Source organism: Hyperolius riggenbachi, chromosome 7, assembly GCF_040937935.1.
Source record: "Hyperolius riggenbachi isolate aHypRig1 chromosome 7, aHypRig1.pri, whole genome shotgun sequence".
Lineage (NCBI taxonomy): Eukaryota > Metazoa > Chordata > Amphibia > Anura > Hyperoliidae > Hyperolius > Hyperolius riggenbachi.
The window spans coordinates 315,457,612-315,478,307 of NC_090652.1; the positions used below are offsets into that span (position 1 = coordinate 315,457,612).

General features: G+C 45.8%; 1 protein-coding gene across 1 annotated transcript in view; it reads left to right on the plus strand.

The window, feature by feature from the left end:
- The window catches only part of PDIA5 (protein disulfide isomerase family A member 5), a 116,112-nt gene that overhangs the window by 48,378 nt on the left and 47,038 nt on the right, over positions 1–20,696 (plus strand). The window contains exons 6-11 of the mRNA XM_068246216.1: positions 196–288; positions 1,377–1,437; positions 5,367–5,434; positions 11,983–12,074; positions 14,465–14,536; positions 18,572–18,708. Coding sequence (XP_068102317.1) covers positions 196–288; positions 1,377–1,437; positions 5,367–5,434; positions 11,983–12,074; positions 14,465–14,536; positions 18,572–18,708 — 523 coding nt within the window. The remainder of the gene's footprint in view (positions 1–195; positions 289–1,376; positions 1,438–5,366; positions 5,435–11,982; positions 12,075–14,464; positions 14,537–18,571; positions 18,709–20,696) is intronic.

Below are 20,696 nucleotides of genomic sequence, written 5' to 3' on the forward strand. Positions count from 1 at the left end.
CTGATGTTATTTTGGTACATTGACCTACATTGTGTCACTCTAGTTATAGGAATGTCACACGCAGCAGAAGGAGCAGCTGATGTAAATGAAGGTTTCAACATTCGTGATCTGTGGAAAATCTCTCTGTGTGATCTTCAAACCGTTTCTTTTTTGGGGGTTTATTTTCATTGATAACCGGACACTCCTGTTTTGCAGTCCATGGTGGCGTTTCTGAGAGACCCAGAGGGGGCGCCGCTGTGGGAAGAGAATCCTGAAGCCAAAGACATCGTCCACGTCGATGGCGAGAAGGTTGGTGGAGATCGCAGCTTCCGGGAGGTTGTGCTGTCCCTGCACTGCTATTTCAGCTTGCGATTTTCCCCATGCAATATCAAACCCCTCCCCCCACGCAGTCACCACATGACCGTGAAAAATCTTGACACGACATGGAAAATCGCTATGGAGATGGGAGGAGGGACAACAATCGGCGCATGACTGAGCAAATTCGCACGGGTTGGGGGAACGGAAATAACATTGCGATCGGTTCTGCTCGGGCATTAGGGGTCGTTAAGGATCTGGCTTGACTGGTCCTTTAAGACAACTGAAGTGAGAAGAATATGGAGGCTGCCATATTTATTTCCTGTTAAAAATGCAACATGCTTGTTCAGGGGCTACGGCTAAAAGTATTAGAGGCAGAGGATCAGCAGGACTGCCAGGCATTTGGTATTCCTTAAAAGGAAATTGATATGGCAGCCTCCACGCCTTTAGAGGACAACTGAAGTGAGAATAATATGGAGGCTGACATATTTATTTACTATTAGACCACACCAGTTGTCTGGCAGACCTGCTGATCTATTTGGCTGCAGTAGTGTTTGAATCGCACCAGGAACAAGCATGCAGCTAATCCTGTCAGATCTGACAATAATGTCAAACACCTGATCTGCTGCATGCTTGTTCAGGGGCTATGGCTGAAAGCATGAGAGACTGAGGATCAGCAGGGCTGCCAGGCTACTGGTATTGTTTAAAAGAACATGGATATGGCAGCCTGCATATCCCCCTCGTTACGCTGAGCAGGACCGATCTGTTGACCTCTGTATACACGCTGGCCATTTCAGGTCCTCCATTATCTCACATGTGTATGTACCTTTATATTGCAGATTAGGGATAATCTATGACATGCAAATAATTCGGCATTATGCAAATGTATGCATCTTGAAAAAGGACCAATCGGATGCCTCCTTGCCGGGATTCAGTTTGTCCATCTTCAAGCGGCATACATTTGGGTCTGCCCTGCGATGCAATGCTGTGTGTAGCGCCCCGCGTAAAACATCCTCTTATCTGCAGTGTGACGGCTGTAATAATCACTGCTTTGTGTGCTGATCATGGCCTTGTCATTGCAGGAGTTCCGGAAACTGCTAAAGAAAGAGGACCGCCCACTTCTGATGATGTTTTATGCCCCATGTGAGTGACCCGTTGCTCGCTCTGCTCCCCGTCTCTGTCCTGTACCTCCTCCTCCGCTCCACGTCTCTGTCCTGTAACCCCTCCTCTGCTCCACATCTCTGTCCTGTAATTCCTCCTCTGCTCCACGTCTCTGTCCTGTAACTCCTCCTCTGCTCCACGCCTGTCCTGTGACTCCTCCTCTGCTCCACATCTCTGTCCTGTAACTCCTCCTCTGCTCCACGTCTCTGTCCTGTAACTCCTCCTCTGCTCCACGTCTGTCCTGTAACTCCTCCTCTGCTCCACGTCTGTCCTGTGACTCCTCCTCTGCTCCACGTCTGTCCTGTGACTCCTCCTCTGCTCCACGTCTCTGTCCTGTGACTCCTCCTCTGCTCCACGTCTCTGTCCTGTGACTCCTCCTCTGCTCCACATCTCTGTCCTGTGACTCCTCCTCCGCCCACATCTCTGTCCTGTAACTCCTCCTCCGCTCCACATCTCTGTCCTGTAACTCCTCCTCCGCTCCACATCTCTGTCCTGTAACTCCTCCTCCGCTCCACATCTCCGTCCTGTAACTCCTCCTCCGCTCCACATCTCTGTCCAGTAACTCCTCCTCCGCTCCGCGTCTCTGTCCTGTAACTCCTCCGCTCCACATCTGTCCTGTAACTCCTCCTCTGCTCCATGTCTCTGTCCTGTAACTTCTCCTCCACTCCACGTCTGTCTCCTGTGACTCCTCCTCCGCTCCACGCTGCCGGCGTCTCTGTGACTTGATGTCGATCATTTGGGAAGGATTTATGTGAACTGTTCAGCTACAATATTTAGAGTGTGTGCTCTCTGATGATAACCGTACGGCATATAAAAAGTAGGAAAACATGTTTTTCTTGAATATGTCTGGGTTTTATACTGCTTCAAGACATGGGTTGCATATTTACATTCAGTAGAGGGTTTTGAGTCCGCAGATATGAATTATGATTAGGAAACAAAGTGTACCTGACAATCTTTATATCTCAGGGTGTGTCTGTCCGATTTGTGTGGGAATTTTCCAGAACGTGTGTTAGAATGAGCCCAACAACTTTGTAAAATATTGTGCTGCTGGCATTTATCTGGAGGCTAGAAACCCCATGAAATATGGGGAATTATGGGAAAAAGATGGACTGCAGGGTTACTGTCAGTTCATCTGTCCTTTGTAGGGAATCATCACATAAGATCAGTTTCTCTTCAGCTCTATAGCAAGTTGATGCTTGTAATACACGGTAAGATTCTGCCCCTCGATTCAGCGCCTGATCGTTTTTGCCGCTCGGGCAATTCTCTTATCTTCCGCTCGTTTTTCTCATTTTACAACTTGATTTAGGAGTTTGCCAGCACGGTGCTAGAACATGTCTAACCCAGCGCTGGGCAAACTACGGCCCGTGGGCCAGTGTGCTGTACATCCAGCCCGCTGATAGGCGGCCAAACTCCTCTCTTCCCCCCCCCCCCCCCTCCCTCCCTGCAGAGTCGTGAGTGGGCGATAATGAGTTAAAACTCACCTGATTGCCGATTCCATTGTAATGTCTCCATGGCAACAGGGCATCACATGACACGCCACCGGGACGTGGCAGCGTATTACACGCTGGCTGCTGTCGTGCGATACCGCTGGCGTGTCATGTGACGTGTATCACGTGACGCCTTATTGCCGTAGAGGCAGGAAGCGGCGATCAGGTGAGTTTTAACCCCTGCTAATCGTTCTTGTCTAACCCCAACCCTTGGGAAAGGCCTCCTTTGATGTGACACTTAAAGAACTAATGTAATAAAAAAAAGTGCTTCATTTTTACAATAATGATGTATAAGTGATTTAGTCAGTGTTTGCCCATTGTAAAAGCTTTCCTCTCCCTGATTTACATTCTGACATTTATCATATGGTGACATATTTACTGCTGGCAGGTGATGTCACTGGAAGGAGATGCTGCTGGCTTTTTTTGGCAGTTGGAAACTGCTGTTATTTCCCACAATGCAACAAGGCTCCCACAGCGTGATGTCAGCACCATGGTCCTGACATCACACTGTGGGAGGGGTTTCACCACAATATCAGCCATACAGCGCCCCCTGATGATCAGTTTGTGAAAAGGAATAGATTTCTCATGGGAAAGGGGATATCAGCTACTGATTGGGATGAAATTAAGTTCTTGGTCACAATTTCTCTTTAAAGCTAAGCTAGTCAATTAAAGTTTAATTGTCAGCTCTAGCTGCTTGTGACAGATCTATGTAATGATGTATTGGATTATATAATACAGTGAAAGTGCCACGCCACCTTTATGGTAATGTTCCTGGTTTCAGCATCAGAAACACTTCCCATCTCTATATATTACTGTTCATTGGTATGTAGCCCCGCCTCCCAGTGATGCTTTGCCTAGGCTGATTAGCTATGCAGAGATATATTTTTACTTGTTTTGGAACAATTTAGTAAACAAACATTCTGCAAAGCTGCACCTGCCAGTACTAAAGATGTCACCATGTGATACATTTTAGAATGTAAATAAGGGAAAGGAAAGATTTTACAATGGGCAAACGCTGACTAAATAGACTATTGTAAAAAAAAAAAAAGAAGCCATTTTATTTATTATGTTCTTTTCACTACAGTCCCTCTTTTAATTCTGTTGGCGTTCTGTGACATTTTGCTCCCCCTTCTGCAGTAAGGGTTAATGTCTCGCGGAAAAGTGACTTTCCGCGTATTAATCCGCATTGGCGGTTATCTGAGGCCCGTAAAGGCGATTGCGGACACCTCATACATAATGCGGAGCCTCCAGGCGCCTCTCTGCGGCCTCCGGCTATTGTGCTGTCTGCGGGGACGCCGCGCTATTTCTGGAATGGAGAAGGAAACGTTCAATTAGCCGTTTTTCTGCTGCATCCCGGGACTGTCGCCGCTCTCCACATCCCTCTTCCTTATTCTGGATCACCAGTCCATCTCTTCCTTCCTATATCTCCGGCCACAGACGGTGCGCGGACATTCGCCTGCGATCCGCTGTTTTGCGATGGAAGCCGAGAGCTCACACCAATAAGTTTGTAAAAGTCCGGTTATGTCCCCCATCCAACCACTATCTCGCGTCTGTGGGGATCTCACCTTCTGTCTCCCTCCAGTATAGGAAGCCTGCTCATTAGGGATAGTGAGTGACATGCTAATAATACCGAGTTGATGTTAATTTTATGAAATATAATCAGCTTGAGAATATACCAGCTGCTCCATTTGGTTGGGCTGTGTCCACACGGCCTTCAGCTATGTAAAATTGGCATCGACCTTGCATTTTTAGCATTTTTTTTTTTTGCATTTAATCTTGATGACCATCCCTGCTCGCTGGGTTTAAGTTCTGTCAACTCCTCATTTGCATAGCCACACCCATTTCTAGTTTGTTACTATTTTATGAAAATAGACTACGCCCACCTTCTAGTCCACCAACATGCTTGAAATAATTACAATTCAATCGCCTCAAAGCTGCCTTCTGTAATTTTCGTTGCTTTTGTGTAATTTCTTTCTGTACTAAGTGTACTTATCCTCCCACGACCCCATCATAACTCCTCCTCCATGAATGTGCCCCTCCTACATCTGGGAATATCCTGTGTATTCTAAGGGTGTGAATACTACGTCCCTTATATAACCCTAATGAGGGTGTATGGCCACTCCCCCTATTCTGTGTTGCCTCTCCAGGGATAAATCCCGCCCTCTAATGTAAGGTGTGTCCTTCTGTGCATCTCCTCTGAATGTGTGTACGTCGGCTGGCTATCCATATACCTTCTACCGTATATAGTTCCCCCATATACTCTCTCTTTCTGTATATGTATATGTATATGTTGCCTCTTCATATCGCTAGTTCTCTTCTTTATATATCCCATTCTCTAGTACAAGCCACTCCCCTTCTGTGTAGCTCCTCCCCTTTTCTATACATTGGCCTTTGGTGTATGATGATCCTCTCCTGTCTCCACAGGGTGCAGCGTGTGTAAGCGGATGATGCCAGCCTATCAGCAAGCAGCCACTGACCTGAAGGGCAGCTATGTGAGTCACCTGCGTCCCCCGCATGTGTTCATTGGTCCGTTCTGTATACTGTATAGGTCTAACGCTCATACTGACTGACCATGTGTCAGGCTGGAGATGTCAAGAGCTCGAAGCCCACCAACAGCTCTAATATACAGATAGCGACTGGGGATGATCAAATAGATGCAAATACTTACAAGTTTATGCAAATATATGTAAATTTTTATGCAAATATATGCAGCCTGAAATTGGACCAATCAGTTTAAAGTGAACCAGAGACGAAGCACCCTTGTGTATTTTACCATAGAAATCAGTGGGAACATTAGAGAAAACATTTACCATGCTCTCTGTTCCATCCTCACTGCTAAAAGTGTCTGTTATCTAGCTGAGATAAGAATCCCGGACTGAGCATTGAGTCTGGCTTTGCTATAATGACTCAGCTATAATGATTCCTGAGCAAAGCCAGCAGGGGGCAGGCTTGGACTTGAAGACAGCAAAGAACACAGTCTCAGCTATAATTATTCTGTAGCAAAGCCAGACCGACTGCTTAGTCGGGATTCTTATCTTAGAGGTGATAACAGGCAAATTAAACAGAGAACAATGTAACAAAGAGCAGATTAGGTGTTTACTGTCATGTTCCCACTGATTTATAAGGTAAAATACATGAGGTTGCTTCATCTCTGGTTCTCTTTAAACCTGGTTGGGACTTGAGTGGTCCAATTTTCAGCTCCTTATATTTGCATAAAAATTTACATACATTTCCTAATAGTTGCGCTAACATACGAATACTGACTCTTCTCAGAAAGTTGCACTTAGTCCCGCCCCCATCTAATCACGTCGCCCTGTTATTGGCCTTTCAGTTGCAGCTTTAAAAATGGACTAATCATGTCCCACCCAGGTTTAAAGGACAACGGAGGTGAAAATAAACTAATGACATAAACAATTGTATCCATCTTCCTTCTCCTAAAAATGTTTTTTTTTTATATTGCAGTTTTATTTTATGTTTGAATCTACTTTTTAAATTTTAGCTGTTTTATTGTTTTTGCTCAATGAGACATTAATTGAAAAATGCCAGAGCTAAAATCTATGAACTATTGACCCTTTTTATCTCTTTCCTGCTCAGAAGCCATTTTATGCTAGGAAAGTGTTTTATAGTTGGAATTTCTTATCAGTGAGGGTCACACTGTAGTCACTTCCTGTCTGAGTCAGGACTGAGTCAGCCACTTACATACCTGATATTTAACTCTTTCAGGCAGAGAATGAAAAGAACACAGCATAGTTGTTTGTGTGCTAGGCACTGTACATACCCATGTCTATCTCATCATGTCACTTCGGGAATCCTTTAAATTGATTGGTCCATTTTAAAACTGCATATATTTGCATAAAAAATGTACATAAATCTGCATGAACTCGGAAATATTTACATCTCATTGAACATCCCTACTGCCAAATAGTGGGGCTCCGCAGGTAGAATGGGGCGTGGCCGCACATGAATTAGCCTGGTTGCTATTTGCATATTTTCGGGCAGGCAGTATCAGTGTTCCCATGGAAACAACGCTAAATGTGAACACTGTGGAAATTGCCTGACTTCATCAGGTTTATAATGATACTTCCTTATTCATATTAGTCACAGACATGACAGAAGCATGCTGGGAACAGACAGGTCCTCTTTGCACCGCGCCAGGAATAGATGATTATGCATATGTGATTACACGCTCCATCCTGGTGGGGGGAACATCTCTCTATATTCGCGTGTCACATGCCGATAAGCCGTGTCACCGCAACTGTGACATCGCACATTTTACAGCTCAGCTAATATATTATAATAATGCAAACAGAAAACAGCTTGAAGTGACAGCAATCTGCCTCGGCTCATCATAGAAAGATCGCTGTCCTAATTACAGAGCAATCTCACCCAATCTTTGCCATTGGGGGAGGGGGGGAGAAGGAACCATTCACTGCCGTTAGGGGAGGGGGGTACAGAGCCGATCACTGCCGTGGGGGCAGCTCTATAGGCAGTAGCAGTGTTAGGAAGTCTTGCCCAAGGCTTCCTCACTGAATAGGTGCTGAGTTACTGAACAGGAAGAGCCAGTATTCTAACCCTGGTCTCCTGTGTCGGAGGCAGAGCCCTTAAAGGATACCCGAAGTGACATGTGACATGAGATAGACATGTGTATGTACAGTGCCTCGCACACAAATAACTAGGCTGTGTTCCTTTTTTCTTTCTCTGCCTGAAAGAGTTAAATTTCAGGTATGTAAGTGGCTGACTCAGACAGGAAGTGACTACAGTGTGACCCTCACTGATAAGAAATTCCCCTTTTACCTCTTTCTTGCTCTCAGAAGCCATTTTCTGCTAGGAAAGTGTTTTATAGTTGGAATTTCGTATTAGTGAGGGTCACACTGTAGTCACTTTCTGTCTGAGTCAGGACTGAGTCAGCCACTTACATACCTGATATTTAACTCTTTCAGGCAGAGAAAGAAAAAAGGAACACAGCCTAGTTATTTGTGTGCGAGGCACTGTACATACCCATGTCTATCTCATCATGTCACATGTCACTTCGGGTATCCTTTAATTCAGAGTTCCCCAACCCTGTCCTCAAGGCCCACCAACAGTACATGCTTTGCAGAAAACCACAAACTTAAGGCTGCATTTCCACTTGTGCGGTGCGAATCGCCGCGGTAAAAATTCGCATGCGAATTTCGCATGCGGGTCTATACGAATTTTCATGAGAATTCGCATGCGAATTCGCATGGATGTCGATATATGCGAATTTAACCATGGCAGTGCTGGTGTGCTTTTTTCCATTGTTTCTATGCGAATTCGCATGAAAATTCGCATGCCCAAACCTCATGCGAACTTCCTATTAAATAGATTGTATGCGATTCGCATAGCGGTATGCGGTATGCGAATTCTGATGGCTCTGCCATGCAAATTTTTTCTGCACAGAAAAACGCAAAGGAATCCTGACAAGTGGAAACAGTCCCATTCACTTGTATTGCTATGCGAATTTTCATGCGAAAAACACATGCGAATTCGCTGTACTAGAAATGAGCCAACAGGTGGGGTAATTAATGTCTCAGGAGAGCTGATGATCTACCTCTGTGGATTTCTACAAAACATGCACTGTTGGTGGGCCTTGAGGACAGGGTTTGGGAACTCTGCTTTAAAGAGACACTGAAGCGAAAAAAAACCTATGATATTATGATTTATATGTGTAGTACAGCTAAGAAATAAAACATTAAGATCAGATACATCAGTCTAATTGTTTCCAGTACAGGAAGAGTTAAGAAACTCCAGTTGTTATCTCTATACAAAAAAGCCATTATCTCTACGACTTTCAAAAGTCGTGGAGAGGGCTGTTTTCTGACTTTTATTATCTCAACTGTTAGTTAACTATTTACTTTTCCTCTGGCAGAGGAGAGGTCATTAGTTCACAGATTGCTCTGAAAGAATCATTTTGAATGCTGAGTGTTGTGTAATCTGCACATATTAGAGAATGATGCAATGTTAGAAAAAACACGATATACTTGAAAATAAAAATATGAGAATATTTTCTTTGCTGCTAATCTTCTAGTAATTATTCATAGTAAACAACCAATTCATTATATCATATATTTTTTTTCGCTTCAGTGTCTCTTTAAAGGGAACCTAAACTGAGAAGGATATGGATTTTTCCTTTTAAAAGAATGCCAGTTGCCTGGCAGTCTTGCTGATCCTCTGCCTCTAATACTTTCAGCAACAGCCCCTGAACAAGCATGCATAGTAGGTGCTCTGACTGAGGTCAGACTGGATTAGCTGCATGCTTGTTTCAGGTCTGTGATTCAGCCACTACTACAGCTAAAGACATCAGCAGGACTGCCAGGCAACTGGTATTGTTTAAAAGGAAAAATCCATATTCCTCTCAGTTTAGGTTCCCTTTAACCAACACACTCTCCAGCCACTTGTTAGCATAAAATGTGCATCAACTCATAGTTATTAGCATGTTGTTATTTGCATGTGGCGAAACGCGCATGATTGTCATAAGTGTGCTCCCAGCCTATAAAGGTGCACAGAGATGCCCACGCTTTATCAGCTACTTACAGAGCATTGAATGGAAAATGATCTACCAGGTAGCCTAGAATCTACCAACAGATTCAAGCCACAAGACTTGCATGTTTAAGGCAAAGGCTGTAAGGCCAAGCTGCAGGGCCGCTCAACACAGCACACGAGTGATTCCCTCCCCTTTTCTCCCCACCAACAGAGCTCTCTCTTGGTGGGGTCTGATCGCCCCCACATTGCTTATTATATTTATATATATATATATATATATATATAAATATATATATATATATATATATATATATATATATTTGTCTTTTATTTTTAAATACATTTTACCAATTTTTTTATTTTTTAAATTTTTTTTATACTTTACCTTCCCTCCCTCTCCCCTGCCGGCCAATCATGGTGCTTCTGCCTATGATAGCCAATCGCTCTCTTGTCCCCCAGAGGGACAGCCGTGTCCCCAGTACAGCGCTGCTGCAGATCGCAGCGCTGTACAAAATAGTTAGACCGTAATTGCCGCTCGGAGACTGAAGGCGGGGCAAAGCTCCGCCCCCCCAAGCAGGAGATGCGCGCGCAGCTTGCACACGATTTCCTGCTAGCCCCATTGAAGACCGTTTACGCCAATTGGTGTGGAGCAGTCGGCATGTAGTTAAACAATACCAGTTGCCTGGCAGTCCTGCTGATCTGTGGCTGCAGTAGTGTCTGAATCACACACCTGAAACAAGCATGCAGCTAATCCAGTCACACAGAGCGCTTGATCTGCTGCATGCTTGTTCGGGGTCTATGGCTAACAGCATTAGAGGCAGAGGATCAGCAGGACTGCCAGGCAATGTGCATTGTTTAAAAAGAAATAAATATGGCAGCCTCCATATTCTTCTCACATCAGGTGTGCTGTAAGCTGGTTTACTGATGAGTTCCCCCTGTTGGGGGAAGGGGGGGGATGTATATGGCACTCTATGTATAATCTGCAGTGACGCGGGGCGTAGTGCAGCGCTCTCCCGGCCTCCGGCGGCCTCTATAGATACTGGACGTATGTGACAGGCACAGCAGACAGTGTCACGTAAATGTCTCGTGTCCCTCACAGCCCAGACGACTCTCCAGAGCGACATGATGACTTACTGGTTGTGTTGTGGCAGCTTGTGCCCCTTCAAGATGATCTGTAAAGAGGACCTGTCCAGTTCAGTTATCCCTTAGCCAGTTTGATGCCTGTTTTCTGAGCTGCAACTTTTGCTGCCTGTTGTCAGCATTTGAGAAACCGCAATGCAACACCAACATGACAGAACTGCTTAAAGTACATCTGAAGTGAGAGGGATGTGAAGGCTGTCATGTCTGTTTCCTGTTAGACAATACCAGTTTCTTGGCAGCCCTGCTGATCTATTTGGCTGCAGTAGTGTCTGAATCACACACCTGAAACAAGCATGCAGCTAATCCAGTCTCACTTCAGTCACCTGATCTGCATGCTTGTTCAGGGGCTGTGGCTGAATGTATTAGAGGACCAGCAGAGCAGCCAGGCAATCTGCATTGTTTAAAGTGGACCTGAACTCTTGCAAAGAAGGAAAACGTAGAGAAATGCATCCTGTATGTATTTAGAGAGTTTAGCCTATTTAATTCCCCCTCATGTGTATCTAATCACAAGTTGTAATTTGATCTCTCCCCTGTGTCACATGACTGCCCATGGCAGATGCGCACATTTGAAAGCACAGGCTGTAAACAATATGTCTGCTTCCATGAATCAGGAAGTAGAAACTGTTTAAATTTATTTTAGATTTTGTATCCGCTGTAACAAACACATGTTTTTTGTTTAAAGAGAACCTGTAACAAAGAAAATTTCCCCTGGGGGGTACTCACCTCGGGAGGGGTCAGCCTCAGGGTCCCAATGAGTCTTCCCCCTCCCCTGTAGCTGCAGGCAATCCAGTGCTGGCTCCCCCGAAGTGTCACGAAATCCTCCCTCGACTAGCGCTTATTTATTTCCTTTCCCGGATCCAGCGGGTGGCGCTGTTGAGGCTCTCAGCACAGAGATAGGTGGAAATAGCCGATCTCTGTTGCATCCACTCTTCTGCGCAGTAGAGCGGGCCGACAGCGCTTGGCTATTTCCGCCCATCTCCGAGCGGAGAGCCGATACTGCGCCTGCGCTGGAGCCGGGAAGGTAAATATTTACATCACCGCTGTTCCGGGAGCTTTATCGCCGCCGCCAGACCGAGGAGAACGGGGGAAGCCTCAGTGGGATCCGGAGTCTTCCCCCCCACCCGAGGTGAGTACCCCCCATGGGAGGTTTTTTGGTTTCAGGTTTTCTTTAAGGGTTATTATGCTGTTGCATATCTTTTAGAGCTGAGAGGAAGTTCTGAGTTCAGGTCCACTTTAAAAGGAAATATATGTGTCAGCCTCCTTATCCCTCACTTCAGGTGTGCTTTCATTTTGGAGTAAAGTGTGACAAATGTGTTTCTGAAAGAAGCAGGCAAATGGTATTTTTTTTCCTTCTGTCCCCAAATGCTAATTTTTTTAAAATGTGTTTTTTACACCCCAGGTTCTGGCGGGAATGAATGTGCACCCTCCGGAGTTCGACAGGTTAAAAGAAGAATATAATGTGAAGGGGTACCCCACTATTCTGTACTTCGAGTAGGTATTGTGCAATGCCTTCAGTCTGGCCCCTCAGTGTCCGGCCCCCTTTCCCGGTATTCCCGCCTCTGTCTGCTCTGCCCATAACTGATATTTGGCTTCAGGGAAAGAAAAGTGTATGAAGGAATCCAGGTTTGGGGTACTCGGTTAGTGGGTACACTATTCCTGGATACATCAGGTTAGGGGTACTCGGTTAGTGGGGGAGAATATTTCTGGATATATGAGGTTTGGGGTACTCAGTTACTGGGTGCACTATTTCTGGATACATCAGGTTTGGGGTACTCGGTTAGTGGAGAGAATATTTCTGGATATATCAGGTTTGGGGTACTCTGTTAGTGGGGAGAATATTTCTGGATACATCAGGTTTGGGGTACCTGGTTAGTGGGGAGAATATTTCTGGATACATCAGGTTTAGGGTACTTTGTTAGTGGGGAGAATATTTCTGGATATATCAGGTTTGGGGTACATGGTTAGTGGGGAGAATATTTCTGGATACATCAGGTTTGGGGTACCTGGTTAGTGGGGAGAATATTTCTGGATATATCAGGTTTGGGGTACCTGGTTAGTGGGGAGAATATTTCTGGATACATCAGGTTTGGGGTACTCGGTTAGTGGGGAGAATATTTCTGGATATATCAGGTTTGGGGTTCTCGGTTAGTGGGGAGAATATTTCTGGATACATCAGGTTTGGGGTACTCTGTAAGTGGGGAAAATAGTTATGGATACATCAGGTTTGGGGTACCTGGTTAGTGGGGAGAATATTTCTGGATATAACAGGTTTGGGGTACTCGGTTAGCGGGGAGAATATTTCTGGATACATCAGGTTTGGGGTCTTGGTTAGTGGGTACATTCTGGATACATCTGGCTTGCGTAGATTTGCACCTTGTCGTTAGACTCTGCACGACTTCACTCTGCCCAGAATGAGCGTTGCCAGGTCTTGGTGGAGTCTGGTGCATCTTGTGTCAGTCGCCTCTTCTCGCTCCCGCTTTCAAGACTTCTCTCGATCCTCACCACTCCTCTGCAACTCCCTCCCCCAACACTCCACTCACCCACACTCGGCGAAACATAAAATCTCACCTCTTCAGGCAAGCATATTCTCTCAGTACACCCTGGCAACTAAGCATCATTTTACCACCTCATACACAACTTCCCTTCCCCTATTGTCCTATCCCTTATGCTGGGATAACACAATGCATTTTTTGGGCAGATTTACTTTCCGATCGTTTTTTCGATCGATTTCCATTCACTTCTATGAGAAAATCAATCAGAAAAACGATGAAAATCAGATCGGACATGTCGGAAGTTATCTATCGAGCCATCTGTCTGCCAAAAAAACTCATGGGATGTGAAGGCTGCCATATTTATTCTCAAAAGCAATACCAGTTGCCTGGCTGTCCTGCTGATCCTCTTCTAATACTTTTAGCCATAGCCCCTGAACAAGCATGCCGATTAGGCGGTTCTGACAAGATTAGCTGCATGGTGTGAATTAGACACTACTGCAGCCAACGAGACCAGCAGGACAGCCAGGCAACTGGTATTATTTGCAAGGAAATAAATATGGCAGCCTCCATATACCGTACTTTTCGCCATATAAGATGCTCTTCTTTTTCTTCCCCCAAATTTTAGGGGTTAAAGTGGGTGCGGCGAAGGTACGGATTTTGGGATGCAGAGGTGCGCAGGAAAGCGGTGTATACAGTAGCTGCCGGGGTCACACAAAAGATAATGTTATCACCTCTTTAGATGCTGCCAGAAGCTCAAGGAGCTTTTCACTGAAGAACATGGGGCTCTATTCACAATCATTTTATGCATGCGGAGATGCACTTGCGGTAAATTCCCATCTGAAATAAGACCATCTTGACAGTCACAAAATTTTACGCACGATTATTTACCACATGCATAAAAATTGTACACATTGTTTTCCCGCATGCGTAAAAAGTGCGGCAAAAATCTGCAAAAGTCGGTAATTCCCTCAAAAAAATGTTATATCACCTACTAGTACCTGGTGATCTATTTCACTTCCCATTGACTTCAATGGAGTCTGGAGCGCTGTTTGCTGGACTTTAATTTTTTTTTTTTACGAATGTTTACTATGTAATTACGCATGTTTCTCCAATTTCTTTATGCATTGTTCCCTGAAAATATTTAGTAAACGTGGAAAAAATGCGAAAATCATCACTGGCGGTAATACAGCGGTAAAAAAACAAATCTCGTACCGCATGTGTGATTGTGAATGGAGCCCGTGGTGCTGTGTTTTACTGAATGCTGTTCTGTTACAATTTTTTTTTAGTGGTAGTAGATTTTGTGCTGTAAATACCGGTAATCTTTTAGAGCAAAGAATAAATGCTGAATTTCCAAACCCTTATGACAAAGTTCTCTTCTTCTTTCTGCAGGAAAGGAAAATATATGTTTAATTTTGAGAAGTATGGAGCGACCGCGAAGGACATCGCCGACTGGCTGAAAGAGTGAGTGCTGCGCGGCGAGGCTTCTGAGCGACCGGCGCCTCCTCCGCACGTCCTGCCCTGCAGGAAGGTTGGCGGGTTGTAAAAACGATGGACGTCCCGTGTCTTTTGTCTGCCGCATCCTGAGCGTGTCATTTATAGTAACATTGTGGCTCTGCAGGAAATGCAGACTCAGCATCCCGCGCTGTGCCTGGTGGGGGAGGGGGAATGGATGATCAGCATCCCGCGCTGTGTTGGGTGGGGGGATGGATGAGACCCTGTCACCTATATTCCACAATATATGAAATATTTAAACGCTCGGCAGACTCTGCATGTGAGCCGGGGTGACAGCTGCTCATCGGGCAGAACTCGTGAGGAAGCGGCACCAACTGACTGATGTCTCCGGAGTCTGCAGACTCAGCTAAAGTCCCGCTCCGCTCACAGGCAGCTCTCCCGCCACAGGAAGCTTTTATCTGCCTGTCTTTAAATGCCCTCGTTCAGCATACGATTGTAAATTTGCATTAATAAGCAATGTGCAGAGTTTTTTGCATTGCGCTTCTGTACTTTTGGCAATATATACATATTGAGTGCATCCAGCTGTCTGCATCCTGTAGCTCCTGATTTCCAGAAGAGTGGGAGTGGCTTCCCCAGCACAGAGGAGATCACCTGACCCAGCCCACCTCCTCCCACTGGTGAGAGACAGCTGAGCCATTTCTCCCTGCTAAGTGTATAATAATAATACGTTTCCCCCTTCACACACATTGCGCTCTGCCTTGTGTGCCTCTCATCATCCGCACATCCTTACATCCTTACCCTAACGACCCATCTCTGATGCCTAACTCCAACACTTTCCCAAGCTCCTCCCCTTTCTGATGCTTAACCCTAACAACAGCCCCCACAATACCTAACTTTAACTGCCGCAACCCCCATGCAAAACCGCAAATATAAACGCCACAGTTGCAACAGAAAACGAACAATATCGCGTGCCACAAAAGTTTTAGCACCGCCATAGGAGGCGCAATAAGATAGTGGGTGTTGGAGCATCGCAGGTGCCCTTTATTTTTAGCCACACTTTGCATAGCGCGTTACTCCGGCCCCTGCTATGTTATCGGGCGTCTCTGGCAACCGAATATCACTCTATAGCCGTTTAGGTACGCATGGCGGCAGCAAACTTCTGCTGCAGCTCTGTGCGCTCAAATTTACTGCTGCCTCTTCTGCCTTCTATAAGAAATAAAATCTCACTGCTGATTTATTGAACTGTTTTGTTAGAAACACACTGGAGAGGGTGGGGGAAGGGTGAATACTATATCGCACACAGAGCAGCAAGGAACTGATGATGAGAAACTCTTGTGCTGGCCACAGAGAGTTAATATCTCAGCAGCACAGAGGAGGTGGGCGGGGTCATGTGATCAGTGCTGTGTTTGGCCGACGCCCCTCTGATTCCTCCCCATCTTTCTCATGGGGGTGATGACCGCATAGGGAGAGGGGTCTAGACAGAAAGTAGACTGCTGTAGGATGCCAGAAGAAAGCATTAGATGCTGGTACACGAGGCCAGTTTTGCTAACCCAGCCAGCTAAGTAGTGAATGTAATAATGCAAAAATAGTTTGTAGTAGAAATCTTTGTGTATTGTGAATCATAATCTGAAAGGAGGAATATGGCACACAAGTTCAGGCACCCTGTCAGCAGCTACTTCCTGTAACACAGCAGCAGGAAGTGACCTCAGAAGTCTCTAGCCATGCTCCTCTGCTCTGCAGTCTACTAACCAAGTAGCAGCAGCCCTGCCCTCAAAGCCTGCCACTAACTCCTTCAGCTGATTGGCTTCAGGAATTTCTTGTTTCACAACATACAATACATTGTGCTCAAAAAGCTGCCAGAGCGATTACAAAGATTTTAGCTTAAAAGAACATCTGAAGTGAGAGAGATATGGAGGCTGACACATGCATTTCCTTTTAAACAATGCCGATTGCCTGTCTGTCCTGCTGATTGTCTGCCTCTAATGCTTTTGGCCATAGCCCCTGAACAAGCATGCAGCAGATCCGGTGCTCTGACTGAAGTGTGAGTGGATTAGCTGCATGCTTGTTTCAGGGGTGTGATTCAGACACTACTGCAGCCAAAGAGATCAGCAGGGCTGCCAGGCAACTGATATTGTTTATCAGGAAATACATATGACAGCCTCCATATCCCACTCAGATCAGGTGTACTTTAAATAGCAATATTTACTGAAATGGAGCGGCGGAGTCTTCTGTGTGAGGTTGCCTCATGACATCACAGTGTTGTGGTGGGAACTCTGGCCCCCTGAGGCTGGCTTTTCTCCGAGCCGGAGCCGGTGTGATTCTGTGGTTTTGTGGTATTCTGTCAGATGCAATAGGAAATGTTGTGTAACAGCAGAGCGCACTTCTGGTCTGACGCCTGGAACCGCACTCATCACGTGATGCTTCTCCTTCCTGTGGTTACACCACTCTCGCCTCAGCTCCCTGCATATCACTTCACCCCAGCCAACACAACCGCATGCCAGACCAGGGAACCTGCTGGACTACAAATCCCAGCATGCCCTCCTAGCTGCCTCCTGCTGCCATCACCCCAGCCAACACAACCGCATGCCAGACCAGGGAACCTGCTGGACTACAAATCCCAGCATGCCCTCCGAGCTGCCATCACTTCACCCCAGCCAACACAACCGCATGCCAGGCCAGGGAACCTGCTGGACTACAAATCCCAGCATGCCCTCCGAGCTGCCATCACTTCACCCCAGCCAACACAACCGCATGCCAGGCCAGGGAACCTGCTGGATTACAAATCCCAGCATGCCCTCCGAGCTGCCATCACTTCACCCCAGCCAACACAACCACATACCAGGCCAGGGAACCTGCTGGACTACAAATCCCAGCATGCCCTCCCAGCTGCCTCCTGCTGCCATCACTTCACCCCAGCCAACCCAACCGCATGCCAGGCCAGGGAACCTGCTGGACTACAAATCCCAGCATGCCCTCCCAGCTGCCATCACTTCACCCCAGACAACACAACCGCATGCCAGGCCAGGGAACCTGCTGGACTACAAATCCCAGCATGCCCTCCGAGCTGCCATCACTTCACCCCAGCCAACACAACCACATACCAGGCCAGGGAACCTGCTGGACTACAAATCCCAGCATGCCCTCCCAGCTTCCTCCTGCTGCCATCACTTCACCCCAGCCAACACAACCGCATGCCAGGCCAGGGAACCTGCTGGACTACAAATCCCAGCATGCCCTCCGAGCTGCCATCACTTCACCCCAGCCAACCCAACCGCATGCCAGGCCAGGGAACCTGCTGGACTACAAATCCCAGCATGCCCTCCGGGCTGCCATCACTTCACCCCAGCCAACCCAACCACATGCCAGGCCAGGGAACCTGCTGCACTACAAGGACCAGCATGCCCTCCCAGCGGCCTCCTGCTGCCATCACCCCAGCCAACCCAACCACATGCCAGGCCAGGGAACCTGCTGGACTACAAATCCCAGCATGCCCTCCCAGCTGCCTCCTGCTGCCATCACCCCAGCCAACACAACCACATGCCAGGCCAGGGAACCTGCTGGACTACAAATCCCAGCATTCCCTCCCAGCTGCCTCCTGCACGGATCACGTTTCGGTGTTTGTAACAGCGTTGAGCTCGAATATTCACCAAAGTCTGTTTCGCATCCAAAATTCCATGTTTGATGTAGAAAATATATTTGCAAAAATACATTGTGTTTTTGCAATGTGGTCATCGAAAAGGAATACATGCAAGTAATACGAAAAACGCACATTTTCAGTCTTGAAAATAAAGGCCATATCTAACCAATGTTGTGCCTTCATGTTCTGACACCAAAAAAAACAATTCTGTGTTGATCCAAATCATGTTAACAGAAACGGATTCCAATCGGCCGATATTTTCTGTCCTGCCCGATCAAGTAAATTTGGCGATTTGACAAGATAGCGGACAAAATATCCATCAATTGAGCAGTAGTCATGGACATTGGACTAGTGTCCTGCAGATGGATTGTATAGTGTGTGGCCAGTAACAATGTGTGTTCCCTCAGTCCGCAGGCGCCCGCCCCGGAGGCTCCGGAAGTTCCGTGGTCGGAGCAGGACAGCACCGTACATCACCTGACGGACGCTGACTTTGACGAGTTTCTGAAGGACCATCCGTCCGTCCTCGTCATGTTCTACGCACCATGTAAGTGTTTATCTTTCTTTTCAGAATTTTAGTAACAACAAATTATTTTGGGTTGTTTTATATCTGATTTCCACAACAGTTGAGGTGTCCTCTACAGTTAGAACAGAAGCAATGCATTGATTTGTGAACTGTATGTGTAGTACAGCTAAGAAATAAACCTTTAGTAGCAAAGAAAAGTCTCATATTATTTTCCAGTACAGGAAGAGTTAAAAAAAAAACCCTCAATGTTATCTATGCAAAAACAGCTTCCCTGAGCTGTCTGACCCAGCTTGGGTCCAAGAGAGTCCTGTTTTCTGAGGCACTTATACTTCAAAGAAACAGTGAGAGACAGCTTGAGATAAGGTTTTACTGCAGGAAAGTTCAAAGGGGCATTAGCTGTGCTTTGTTTCGTAGTTTAAAATAGAGTTTGTAAACTGCAAATATGACAGGATGATGCAATGAAAATAAAGCTGTGTAACCGAAAATAAAAATGACTCTTTCCTTTGCTACTAATGGTCTATTTCTTATCCGTACTACACATACAATTCAGTATCTCGTAAGTTTTTGCTTTTTTCGCTTCAGTGTCCCTTTAATACAGAATATATTTTTACTGTAATGTAACAATATATTTTGTGTAAAATATATATTCTAATTTTGAGTTGGGTTGGGTCATGCTGAAATACCCCTGCTGTAATATCTCATAACTACTTAGATTAAATATGTTGACAGGTCAGTGAAATTATTGGGTATAAAAAAGAATCCCAGTCTGATTCACTTAGAAGTGATGCTTGGGAGAGGTACACCAGTCTGTGAAGCACTGCGGGCAAATCACGCAATCCTTTAAAAATAGCACTCTTAAATGTAACATTGTTCAGATTTTTAGGATTTCATTATCTAGAATATATAATGGTGTCAAATGGATCTGGAAAAATCTCTGTGAGCAAGGGGCAAGGCCGGAAGCCAATACTGGCTAGCCGTGATCTTTGGGCAATACTGCATTGAAACGCATATGGTTCTGTAATGTAAATCGCTGCTCAGGCCTGGGGCCCACTAGGAATCGCTGCAGCAGTTTTAAGGAGAATCTGTATTGTTAAAATCGCACAAAAGTAAACCTACCAGTGCATTAGGGGACATCTCCTAAAAAGTAGTCAAAAACAGTTTTAAAAAGTTTGTTTATAAACAAACAAAATGGCCACCAAAACAGGAAGTAGGTTGATGTACAGTATGTCCACACATAGAAAATACATCCATACACAAGCAGGCTGTATACAGCCCTACTTTTGAATCTCAAGAGATCATTTGTGTGTTTTACCTTCTGTCCCCCTGCAGCTCTCATGCACTGAATACTAGTGACAGGCAGATCGTTTCTTCCTGCAGACAGCTCTGCCCTGTCTGTAATTCCTCAGTATGTGTCAGCCAGCTCCTTTCACAGCCTACAGAGGAGGATTTTTATCCAGCTCTCTTCTGTCACTGATAAGAGAGCAGAGACGCTGCTGACTTATGTAAATAACACACACACTGGAGTGTGCATAGAGGGGCCTGGAGAGGGGTGTGCTTAACAGATCAGCACGGAAGAGTTGGCAGCCTTCCAGACACAGGACGACAAGTCCCGACAGGGGAAAGATACATTGATTTATTACAGAGACGGTGATAGTAGAAAGTGCTGCAGTAAGCCAGAGCACATTAGAATAGGTTTAGGAACTTGTAGGATGGTAGAAAAAAGGATAAAATTTTTGTTACAGCGTCTCTTTAAATCGCGCAAGTCCTTTGCGCATCGATTTATAGGAGTTTAGCGATTGCAATTTGTGGTGATTTAAAGTGCTGTACGGTGCTTCCAATAAGTGATTTTTCCTTGTAAGTTAAGTTTTAAATGTTTTAAATGCTCACCGAGTGTCCCGATGTCCGGCTTGTCTATAGCCCCGCCCCCTAGCAGAAGAGGTCATAGGTGCCTCTCTAGGACCAATCAGAGAAGTGGCTGTACCCGTTACTGGTAGGGGCAGGGCTATGGG